The 12,883-nt window shown below is 37.4% G+C and overlaps 1 protein-coding gene across 2 annotated transcripts in view; it reads right to left on the bottom strand.

The window, feature by feature from the left end:
* Positions 1–12,883, bottom strand: part of LOC121427645 (vacuolar protein sorting-associated protein 13D-like) — a 110,245-nt gene that overhangs the window by 46,274 nt on the left and 51,088 nt on the right. For both annotated transcript variants that reach the window (XM_041624150.1, XM_041624151.1), the window contains exons 35-45: positions 12,444–12,668; positions 8,932–9,089; positions 8,277–8,375; positions 7,792–8,025; positions 6,584–6,779; positions 5,979–6,175; positions 5,000–5,199; positions 4,127–4,197; positions 3,682–3,778; positions 2,244–2,348; positions 570–690 (exon numbers count right to left, since the gene is read on the bottom strand). In XM_041624150.1, the coding sequence (XP_041480084.1) occupies positions 570–690; positions 2,244–2,348; positions 3,682–3,778; positions 4,127–4,197; positions 5,000–5,199; positions 5,979–6,175; positions 6,584–6,779; positions 7,792–8,025; positions 8,277–8,375; positions 8,932–9,089; positions 12,444–12,668 (1,703 nt within the window). The remainder of the gene's footprint in view (positions 1–569; positions 691–2,243; positions 2,349–3,681; positions 3,779–4,126; positions 4,198–4,999; positions 5,200–5,978; positions 6,176–6,583; positions 6,780–7,791; positions 8,026–8,276; positions 8,376–8,931; positions 9,090–12,443; positions 12,669–12,883) is intronic.

Genomic DNA, 12,883 nt, shown 5'->3' with positions numbered 1-12,883 from the left:
TTTGACAGCCAGTGACTGACACAATAAACCATGTAGGTATAGGAATGTGGATGTATCTGTCTATGTCTTTCTCCCTTAACTCTTTCCTCACCTTTTTTTAAGTTTTCAAATGTCATAAGGGTATTTTAGAAACAAAGGACATTTTTGCAGAAACGAACTAATAGCACCATCTCGAGTCCTCAACTACTAATCTGGGGCACATTTCCTGACACGTAATGCTTGTGTAGTCTAGCAATACAGACCCATTTGAAAGATAACATTGCTCATAATGCTTGTGTAGTCTAGCAATATAGACCCACTTGAAAGATAACATTGCTCATTAATTACTCAATACATCTATTATGCAATAATTATGTTGCCAAGTAGCAAAACAGTTACTCTACCTCTTCAAACACTTTAGTGTCTCTATACAAATGCGATTACAGGTCAATTTATTCCTTGCAGTATAAGTAGATATTTGAAAACTTTAAGACTAAGCATTCATAACACACAGTCAATGAGAGACCACAAACAGTTCACTCCCCTTTAAGAGTGACAGGGTGGCACTGACATTAATTTCCACGACTTACCCGATGCCTTGCTTTTCCCTTTTCTTCAAACATAAACGGTATCTCCTGACCTGACTGGACGTCCTTCCACGTGCTGAATGTTCTCTCAGTATTCAGCTTCTCTTCAGGCGATGATACAACCCTGTAAAACACATTTCATTATTTCATTATTTTACATGTACGTGCAGGTCCACTCATCCAAACATTTCGGATACTTAAAGCAGAAGGAAACCTTTGGAACAAAATAGCTTGTGTGAAGACAGGAAAATCAAAGAAACAGATCAACGAAAGTTTGAGAAAAATCGGACAAATAATGAGAAAGTTATGAGCATTTGAATATTGCGATCACTAATGCTATTAGAGATCCTCAAAGTGGCAATGCGACAAAGATGTGTGATGCCACTTGTGAACAACTCTCCCCATTACTTTAGTATATATTTCACTTAAATTGCCTCTTTTATCATATCTATCAGTAGATCATGTGTTCTTTCTATAGGAGGGCATGTAATACAGATTTTTAAAGAATACATCATAGATAAACAGTTTGTTTCACCAAAAGAAAAAACAAAAGAGACATTTTGAGGGTATTTTATATTCCATCAAAGGGAAAGTTGTTCACATGTGACACCACACATCCTTGTCGCATTGCCAATTTGAGGATCTCCATAGCATTAGTGATTGCAATATTCAAATGCACATAACTTTCTCATTATTTGTCTGATTTTTCTCAAACTTTCTTTGTTCTTATTCTTTGATTTTTCTGTTTCGACACAAGCCTACTTGTTCCAAAGGTTTCATTCCCCTTTAACATGTAATTCTTCATTTGTTAATTTAATAATGCTTTCTTCATTTGTGACTCAAATTACCCAACAATTTTGGTGCATTATTAGTGGATTCATATAGCTTTAATTATGAAGCAGGCTAAAGCCATAAAATTTTAACGCCTGATATCCTACATGTACATGTACAGTATGGGACCTCTGTGACATGGGTTCTGTTTTGTACATGTAGTTGATAAGGTTTGCATGCTCTTAAATTATCATGGCTTTAGCAGATCATGAAATAAAAAAGATTATCACCCGTATCAGACATCTGAGCTGGTCATTCACAAAACCGTATTGCCCTACATTTTTCTGAATATCGAGAAGGGTAGGTATATTGTTTGTATTTTCCTCGGTCTCAATGCGCGTATTTACTTTGCATGCAGAGACGATGCAAAATATACCTTTGTATTTTCCCTGGTCTCACATCCGGGCATTTGTGGATGCGTATAAAGAGATACGCTTCATAAGGATCCGCGCACACAAATACGTCATAATAAAGACAACGCTGGATCCGAGCGCTTGCAAGTACGTCATAATGGTAAACCGATATTAACATGACACAATAGAACTCTATTCTTAAAAGAAATATCCTCATTATGCATGATTTTTGCTCTAGATATCTGATTTGGATGATAATAACAATATTGACTGGCTCTTCTTTCGGGAAACATCAAATATATTGCCCTTAAAAGACCCATATTGCCCTCGTCTAAAGACTCGGGCCAATATGATTCTTTTGCTGGCAATATATTTGATGTTCCCCTCAAGGCCAGTCAATATTATATAATTAGAGAAAAAAGTGTCAGATGTACTACAAGGATTATTGTTTTAAGGAATTTCCAAGCAGAGTAAATTCAAATTACCGACTTACTTATTGGGAGTAGTTGTGAGGGTTGCAAATGAGAGTTTACAACCCGACTCATTCTTGATCGCAAAGGGAACAAACGGTGATCTTGTCCTTCCACTTCCAGTAGCTCTAGATGAAATATATGGTGCAGTAATTACATTATTTTATTAGTATAGTCAATGCAAAAGCTAAATCAGTAGGGGAAGGCGGGGTAAGTTGTGACAGTTTTTGCTTTTTGCATGTTAGAATTGATATGATTAATAATCTTGTCGAAATAAGTACCTTGCCTTGAAATTTAATTCTTCTGAAATATTTTCCACCTATATATAATTTTCTATCCCCACACTGAAAGTCATCGTGACCTTTGAAAAAAACAATGTCAAATGGCTCAACTTGCCCCATATATGGGGTAAGTTTGAGCCACCTTCTGGGGTAAGTTGAGCCACAAAAACTATGTACAAAATGTATGAGGGGAGAACCAGCATGTCAATTTTTTGTTCAAAGTCTTTTCACTTGCTAATTCTCTATAAATACTAACATCCTTTAAAAGGAAAAGAGCAGTCATGTAAATTTGCTCCTTTCAGCCAACATTTCAATCGATTTTAATGGTTTGTTTGTTTTTTAAGATACATTACCATAGGAATTACCATGGCTCAACTTGCCCCATGCCGTTTGGCTCAACTTACCCCAGTCCGAACTCAGTGCGATAATTTTGTATCCACACATTTATTATGCATCCATCATATAAAAGACTATGACAAGAATGAAGATCCATACCTGGACTAATAATGTTGTTATCATGTCTTTATTATATTTAAAGACGTGTGTGTTTATAAAGCACTTATCTATTTCACACTCTTTTTTACTTTTTTGGCTGAAATTCATATTTTTCCCTCTAAAAAACTACTTTTTGTTTCAAAGTTGAAAACAATGTGGTGGGGTTAGGGGCTATGCTATGGATCATCAATACATGACACCACCACAATGTCTGACTCATTCATTATTGGCCTGGGGCTGGTGGCTCAACTTGCCCCTATGCTCAACTTACCCCGTCTTCCCCTACTGATTTTCTTCATATCCCCTTCCCTCCTCCTCTTCCTCTTCTTATTACATTTCCTCCTCCTTGACCTCCTACCTTTCCTCCTCCTCCTTTTTCTCCTTCTTCTTCTTCTCCTCCTCCTCCTCCCCCTGCCACTCTCCTCCTCCTCCACCTTCTTCTTCTTTGTCTTCTTCTACTTCTTCTAGTTCTTCGACTTCCTCTTCTTCTTCTTCTACTTCTTCTGCTTCTTCTTCTTCTTCCTCTTCTTCTTCCACCTCCTCCTATTCCTCCATTCCCACTCTCTCCCTTTTCCTCTTCCTATTCTTCCTTCTCCTCTTTCCTCCTATATTTCTTCCCACTACATTTCTCCCCCAACAAGTTTTCAGTACGATCACAAAACTTCTTGCACCACAAGTTACATACCCTCCTTTGCTGTAGTAGTCTTCTGTCCAGCTCTTCTTCGTATTGCTATAGAGATCAATGAGGGCGCTAGTCACATTTAGATCCAGCCTGTCATTAACTGTACGTAATAAGAACATAAAATATGTGAGTGACTCGATGATATGACATTTGCTTCTGCGACGAAAGCTCCGAGCTTTAGTTCGTCTATGATGTAGGCCAAGGGTTAAGGTTAGGTTTAGGGTTAGACATTGTGATAATATATATATTTTTTTCTAAATATGCATGCAACTCATTTAAACTTAATTTACTTATAATATAATAATATATGTATTAAATATAATTACTTGATTACAAAATTTCAATGTAATCTTGTTTAACTTTGCTCTTTTTGTTCAAACAGTATTATTTTACAGCTTGGAGTACCCCTCTATGGAGCAATCTTATGCTAAGATATTGAGGGACCTACCTTTCATCTGAATAAAAAGCTTTTCTCCATACATCTGGCTTGCAGCTTGCTGGATCCATTCAACATTGCACCTACACAAAGAATGACAAGTAAGTAGGCATAAAGTGATTGATTGCAACAGGATAAAGCAAATGGAAATACACGTAATACGGACCTCAAAAGTGTAAGTTTCCATTATATACATGTACGCCCAGATGTATGCAGAATATAGTTCGGTAAAACACATGCTAATAATGCGAAGAGGTTTAACCCTATCCAGAAGAGTCCTCAACAAATTTCACTGAAAAACCAATGACAAACAAAAGGTTAAAAAAAAAGATACATAAGAAATTGCAAAAAACAATATGATACATAAGAAATATTGATACATACATGTACAATACATAAGAATTGATCTGATATCACATTTTTTTCATGTACACTTGCTAAGAACACCACAAAGAGTTTCTATACCAAAAATAACAATATTTGGAGCTTTATTTAGGGAGATAAAGAAAAAAGTATGATTTCACATACTAATTATGCATAAATCAGCAGAATCACTTAATAGCAATTTGCATGAAATTATTTACTACACAATTTTGTAGATTATGTCCCTGGCAACCTGTGTGCCAATTTTCGGCGTGGTCAAGCAGTTGGCGGCCGAGATCTCAAGGGAGGCCCCCCAAATACCCTGGCCTAGATAGGGTTAATCAGCAGATTTCTATTGATGCGTGGTTTGTTCTATTATATAACAATTAGATCCTCATGACTTCATGACTTTGCACTTTTTTGTTACTCAATTTCTTGTGCCTTTTCAATCAATTCTTGAAATGCTTGTATTTTCCCTGTATTTTGTAAATTTTGTCACATTATAAAACGTTGGTAACTTACTTCCAAGGTTCTAAGCATGGTTCCCATCCCGATAGACTCCTGTGATAATAATCAGCTGAGAGTACGCAGGATGCCTGGCCTTGGGCGCTGGGGAGAAGCTTCTGGAAGAAGTTGAGATTCTGACAGGAGATCTCTATCAGAGGGATGTCAATGTTACCGCAGTCATCGATGAGAGTGATGGCCAGAGAACCAGCTCGTACCTTGAAGAAAGAAAGAATGAAAAGAATAAGCAACCTTTATACTCTCCACCTATATGTAGGCTTTAAATGAGTACCCCGTAGGATGCATAAGCCCACAATGTATCTAGTATGCAGAGCGATATACTGTAGTTTAAAAACTCTTGTTGGAATGTACATGCAAGCCTTAAATTTTGATATATTTAGGGCAAGGCCCATTTTCTTTAGGGCACATTAAATAATACAACACAAAAGTCTTAGGCCAATGGGGGGGGGGGCATGAGGCCGATCAACAGGGCATCCACTGCAATACAGAGCTGCCAACTTGAAAAAGAACGTTTCAGTATTTTTTAAGTTGAAAATCAGTATTTCGGTATTTCGGTGAGGAAATCAGTATTTTCAACAAATACCAAAGGACAACACATAAAACTGAAACTTTAGAAATCAGTATTTTACATTAAGCTATCAGTATTTTTCTCACTTTTAAGTATTAAATACTGAAAATCAGTACTACTCTACAACTCTGGCAATAGAGCCTTTGACAGCCTGGGACTAATTCAATTCTTGGATTATGTCAAGCCCTGGGACCCGAAACACAAAGCTTAGAAATGATCGTAAAACATTTTTGCTACAATTTATTCTATTGACTACAATGTACAATCAATTGTCAAAATCAAGCATACGATTAATCGCTAACCTTTGTGTTACCGCACCCTGGACATTCTCTGAAAATGATGTTTGATGGAGATGGGTTATAATATGACAAAAATAGAAATAAAATGACATGAGCTGACCAAACATACCTCGATCCCTGCAATCTCCATCTTAGCACTGTTCCCTTCTTGGTGCGCGTCCCTTGGACTATGAGCAGGACTTGATGAAGGAATCGGCTTGGCGTTCTCTAGCAGCCATCCTGCTGCTAGGTCTAACCTGTAATTACTCTTCTCTAGGGCCTTCCGGCAGTCTTTAGAATGGAAACCAAGCTCCTTCAACTTGGAAACTAGAAAAGATAATGACCCAGTGATGAATTTGGTTAGTTTGTAATGATTCACTTCCAATATCATTGCTTAAATATAATTTCATTTGCTTAATTATAGCAATTATCACAACCTTCAACAGAAGTCTCTATAAGTGCTTTGAAATAAATGCAGAATGATTACCCCGACTTCAGAAGAGCAGCTGTTAAGTGCTCATGCAAGCGTGCGTATGGACAATATTATATAAATCCTTTCAAATGTAATTAAATCAAATATGTGAAACTTTCTCAGTCTATTAAACATTTTAAATTTTGACCACTTATTTTAATTCTGCCCTATTCCACTCATCAGCCATAGCTGTGCATGTTGTGAATATAAGTTTGCAACCTGACTCATTATTGATTGCAAAGGGCTCAAATGGTGAAACTTACTTTGTCTTTTGATCTTAGACTTTGACTGTGTCTGTTCTTCTGCCTCGTTCCTCTTGTTATCTACAGCTTCTACCTCTTCCTCATCTTCCTCAGAGTGTTGTTTCTTGATCATCTGAGATGGTAGTGAGTTCATGATGCTGAGGAACAGCTGGGCGTCATGGTAGGACACCCGGATGTTCAAAGCTTGAATGTGAACCTAGAAAGAATCAATGATTCAATGTGAAAGTGCCCAAAAGTCAAAGTGACAAAAATATTCGAAGACAGCAAGATTTCATTCAAATGTAGCAATACAGGTATATCTACTTATTGTAGTATTTTTTTTTATTACTACAAGTAGGTGTTTCATAAGCTGTTTGTAAGATACGAATGACTTTATGCACGACTGGTGATCCTTTCTTGTGCTAAATGATATCCCTGTATAATTGAGTTATGACCTAAGAACATGACCAGTCGTGCGTAAAGTTGTGCGTAACTTTATGAACAGCTTTATGAAACACCCACCAGGTATGAGAACACATTGGTATCAATAATGCATAAAGCATATGTTTATTCATTTGATGCAAGAGCGACACAGATTAAAATGCCTTGCTCAAGGGCCGTGCCGAGAAATCAAACCCCTGATTTCAACGGTGTAGTCATGTGCCTTAGACCACGGCACCTCAAATTTATTGCAGTAAGTTCAATGATTCAACATACACATCCCAATCATACCAAACAAATACTGCAAAATAGAGGCATTAGTTGGATACAAATCAGGCAAATGCTTTTTTCTTTTTTTCTATCGTAAAAGAGAGGCTGCTAGCATCAAGGACACAGATGCCCCAGGTTAACATGATCAGAAGATCATTCAACATGATTGAACTTAATATCGTGCAGAAACCAATATGCATAATATATATAAAATGAACAAATTAAGACCTTTGAACCAACTCGCATACAGTACATGTATATAATGAGCTGTGACCTTTGACATGCGAACTCCGAATTCAAACTTACATGTAGCCTGTATTTTGGTGTCATCTACCTACACACCCCAAAAATGTTTAATCCATTAAATATTTTTATAGTTATTGCTCGGAAACCAAGTGGGGGGAACGGACGGACGGATGGACAGGGGCAACGCTTAATGCCCCCTCTGGACTTCGTCTGCGGGGGCATAACAAATGCATAAATACAGAATGTAGTTCTTAACAGGTTAATCAGCTCACCTCCAGTACAGCGTGTGCATCCATGATGTCAAGAAGCCCTCCAAGCTGTTGTCCACTATGCACATGAGACGACGTTCCCTTCAACTCAACATTGATGGTACTAGGGTCAACGATGGAGAGAGCAGTGTCCTGCTCACTGCTCATACGGCAGGAGAATATCTCTAAGCCTTCTAGTCCGCACGAGAAAGGGTTCTCCTTCGAGACGGGCTTGTGGGTCAGTACGGCACAGGTGGACTGTCATGAGGATGGGAGAATAATTGTGACAATAAAACACATGAAGGTTTACCTAAACATATGAAGTATCTGTGCTCTTCAGCTAGGCATATGATAGGTAAATAGGAATGATCATTTCAATACGCTAGGCCTTTCCTATGGAATAAACTTCCAAAAGACATCCACAATATTTTTCTAACTAAAAACATGGTTAACCACGCAAACTTATCAAGTAAATGTTACTTACCACTGCAAACGTGGATACTACTTACTTTGAGGATAACAGCATTAGAATCACTGGATGATGTGTCTTCCAAGATCACAAACTCTGTCTCAGTCACATTCACCTTGAAGTCTGAGTTTTTCTCAACCTGTAAATATAAGGAAATGCCCATTAACTCTTTAAATAATTCAGTTCTCCATTCTATCTTCCAATCCATCCCCATTTTTATGAGGTATCCTGTAGGAGAGTATTTTCTTTCAATAGAGACTGATGATGTTGATATTTTTATTGATCATACATAAAAAAAGGCTGTTTCTTTACTCTTTCTTTAATCTACCAGTCTATCTATTCATCTATCTATCTATTTATTTATCTATCTACTTATCTACATATCTATCCATCTATCTATCCTTCTATCTATCTATCCATCCATCCATCCATCCATCCACTCATCCATCCATCTGTCCATCCATCCCTCCATCCATCCATCCACCTGTCCATCCATCGATCCATCTAATATCAATCAATCTATCTATCCATCTATCTACTTATCTATATTTCTATCTATCTATTTATCTATCTCTATTCATCCATCCATCCGTCTGTTCATCCATCCATCCGTCTATCCATCCATCCGTCCATCCATCGAATATCTTTCTATCTACATCTATTTACATGTATCTGTCTATCCATCTTCTATTTACCTGTTCTCTATGAGGTACCCTCTTGGTGAGTATGCCTGTTCCGATACTGACTGGTGATCTTGAGCTCTTATCAACCATCGTCACGTTAGACGACTCTGTAGATGGATCCAGGGATGTAGATGTCTCTGACGATGCCCTTGCACTCGCTCCATCTGCTCCTGTCATAGGATTGATTACAACATTTAAATATATTTGACAAAATTGGTATATCTCGGTAATTTTGTAAGATTTTCTTTTTATTATATTTTGTTCTTAGAACACCATTCTCTGGATGTTGATTAATATACAAATAATGCATGCAGCCGAGTACGTTAGTGGAAATGCAGAGCACGCAAGGTTTCTTTAGATAGGTGCCGCACTGTGCACGAGCCGGTGGCGGCAATTGCCGAGTGTGCACCATCTGAAGAAACCGAGCTTTCTCTACATTTACATGTACTTTTATTCAAGACAGAGCAAGTGCATTATTGTTTTATAAAAAAGCAACAGAAACAAATTCTAAGAAAGTTACAGTACACTTTTGTTGGACTTCTCCCACTACACTGTTCAGTTTGAGCTTGCAATGTCAATTTTCGTTGCACACCTTTTTGCACTGCCATGCAATGCACCAAAAAAGTTGGATGTCATGTGATGAGTATTGGCCAATCACGATGCTTGAAATAATACATCTATTTTATAACACAATTTATGATCATTATCATCATTTTGGGCAATCATCAATTAGGTTAGTATTTACTGACCTTCTACAAGGAGATTCAAATTTAACATAAAACTTCTAGATGGTGTCATCATTGAATGATAGTTCTCATCAGTCATTAAAAAGGAGAATGGATAGTGTCTTTTTATAGCTTTTATACAGAAATCTTTAACCTGTTGAAGATTGAATGATTTTGCTATTACACATGTTTTCCATAAACTCCAGCCAACATGAATAAGGGCTCTGGCTCCAAAATATTTTGTGAAAACAGTCATCATCTATATTCATTAGGTGGGCTGATGATGTCACATCTCCACTAGTTCTTTTGTACTTTATTATGTGAAATTAGGCTTATTCAAATTTTTCCCTCCAAGAACTAGAAAAACTGGATTGACAACTGATTCATTGCATTAGATATTTAACCCTAAAAAGACTGGGGGGGGGGGGCTGATTCAGCCCCCCCTCGACATTTTTCGCAATAAATCCGCCGTTTTGACTTTTTACTTTCAAGTCTCGCGCAACTTTTGAGACCAAAATTGTGACCCCCGGGTATGCGGTTCCAAAATTACGCAACATTTCGTAAGTGCATGCAGACCCAAAATTACTCAACAAGTGGAATGCCTCTGGCCGTCTCACCTGCATCACGCGGTTCAATATAGCAGCAGTGCTGACTTTGAATACTACTCTAACTCGCACAAGATGTTCAGTGATACATGGTTACTCCTATGTCCACTTTTTATGAACTAGACCAATAAACTTACAGAGATATGATGGTTATTCAACAAAAAACCCAACATGGCCAAAGTTCATTGACCTTACATGACCTTTGACCTTGATCATGTGACCTGAAACTCGCACAGGATGTTCAGTGATACTTGATTACTCTTATGTACAAGTTTCATGAATGAGATCCATAAACTTTCAAAGTTATGATGGTAATTCAACAGATACACCCAATTCGGCCAAAGTTCATTGACCTTTGACCTTGGTCATGTGACCTGAAACGCGCACAGGATGTTCAGTGATACTTAATTACTCTAATGTCCAAGTTTAATGAACTAGACCAATAAACTTTCAAAGTTATGATGGTAATTCAACAGATACCCCCGATTCGGCCAAAGTTCATTGACCCTAAATGACCTTTGACCTTAATCATGAGACCTGAAACTTGCACAAAATGTTCAGCGATGCTTGATTACTATCATGTCCAAGTTTCATGAATCAGATCCATAAACTTTCAAAGTTATGATGGGAATTCAACAGATATCCCCAATTCGGCCAAAGTTCATTGACCCTAAATGACCTTTGACCTTGGTCATGTGACGTGAAACTCATGCAGGATGTTCAGTGATACTTTATTAACCTTATGTCCAAGTTTCATGAACTAGGTCCATATATTTTCTAAGTTATGATGACATTTCAAAAACTTAACCTCAGGTTAAGATTTCGATGTTGATTCCTCCAACATGGTCTAAGTTCATTGACCCTAAATGACCTTTGACCTTGGTCATGTGACATGAAACTCTAATAGAATGTTCAGTAATACTTGATTAACCTTATGGCCAAGTTTTATTAACTAGGTCCATATACTTTCTAAGTTATGACGTCATTTCAAAAACTTAACCTCAGGTTAAGATTTGATGTTGCCGCCGCCGCCGCCGTCGGAAAAGCGGCGCCTATAGTCTCACTTTGCTTCGCAGGTGAGACAAAAACGTGAATTTGTGTACAAATCCAATGCAAATAGTGTTCTTAGCCAAAATTAATAAATGTATCATTAGTTTTCCTTTTACTGCTTAAAATCAATTAATTTTATCTTTTTTATGGTCAAAATAAAGTCCCTGACAATTTCCATTGAAAAAACAATAAAAAACAAAAAGTCGAAAAACAAAGAAATACATAAGAAATTTAGAAAACAATAGAATACATAAGAAAATAAATGTGATTTTGGAATTTTTTTTAAATCAATTTGATCAGATGCTTATCTAGAGTATGTGAAACAAAAATTAGCATTTCAGAGGCATTATTTCATTAATTAGAGCAAACTTATGATTTTACGCATAAATTAGCATAATTAATGAGACATGAGATTTTTTTCAGAATTTGATATTATAGTTTTGTAGATAATGCCATAGGTAATGCGTGTGCCAATTTTCGTCGCGATCGCGCGATCGACGGCCGAGATCATAAGGGGGGGCTGAATCAGCCCCCCCCCCATCAGCCTTCCCCCCAGTCTTCTTAGGCGTCGAAATAGCCCAGTCTATTTAGGGTTAATGCTGCAACTTATTTCATTATAAGGGAGCCATATCATTTACACAATTATGAAAAAATTTGAATAAACCTAATTTCATATAATTAAATACAAAAGAACAAGAGGAGATGTGACATCATCAGCTCACCTAATGAATATTCATGACGACTCTTTTCACAAAATATTGCTAAACTTCCTAATTTCCTTCAGCAAGAAATTTATCCACATTGTGCTGCGCTCGACCCAGGTGAGGTGAATGGGTACCCGGTAGGAAGAAATTCCTCGAATGCTCAAGCGCCAGATCAAGGTAGCCATGCTAAAGCCGGGGTAATAATAGCAGGGCCCGCTGGGAGAACAGTTTTCGGAACTGAAGTGGCTACCCTGGGTAAATATGCTGCTATTATTATTATTATTATTATCATTAAACTTAAAGTTCAATAACTTTATTTGTCATCCGATTTTGATGAAATTTTCAGCATTTTGCTCGGTGAATTCTGCTCTATGTATTAAGATATAAATATTTTCAGCCTGGACCATCCCTTTAAGCTGATATGACTAAAGACCGCTTACCTTGGATTGCCTGTGAATCATACGCCAGTAAGAAATCCTTGACGGCTAGGAGAAGGTCAAAGACACATACAACCCTCATGTTGTTGAGTAGAGCCGTTGCTCTGGTATTGTCAGCCTGAGATGCATAGTGAAGCTCTAATTGAAGAGGGTTCGGGTTACGACTGTGATGCCTGGTAGGGGTCAAGATCTCTTCAAAGACGTTGCTTCTCTTCTTACTTGAATCACCTGACATAAAACAAGGAAATAGCCAGATTATCTTGCCTATCCATGATTATGTAACATGAATATTTCTCCACGCATATGACCTCTAATGACACTGGCTTTTTGACCTTAAATGACCTTTGACTTCATCATGTGACCTATGACACCAATGCAATGTGATTTTACTCCTAGTGCCTCAATCAACCAAGTTTGATTGCCATTGGATTAAATAAACATAC

Source organism: Lytechinus variegatus, chromosome 14 (assembly GCF_018143015.1).
Source record: "Lytechinus variegatus isolate NC3 chromosome 14, Lvar_3.0, whole genome shotgun sequence".
NCBI classification, from domain to species: domain Eukaryota; kingdom Metazoa; phylum Echinodermata; class Echinoidea; order Temnopleuroida; family Toxopneustidae; genus Lytechinus; species Lytechinus variegatus.
The sequence above is the reverse complement of the archived record's forward strand: the minus strand, read 5'-3'. Positions and strand labels throughout refer to the sequence as shown.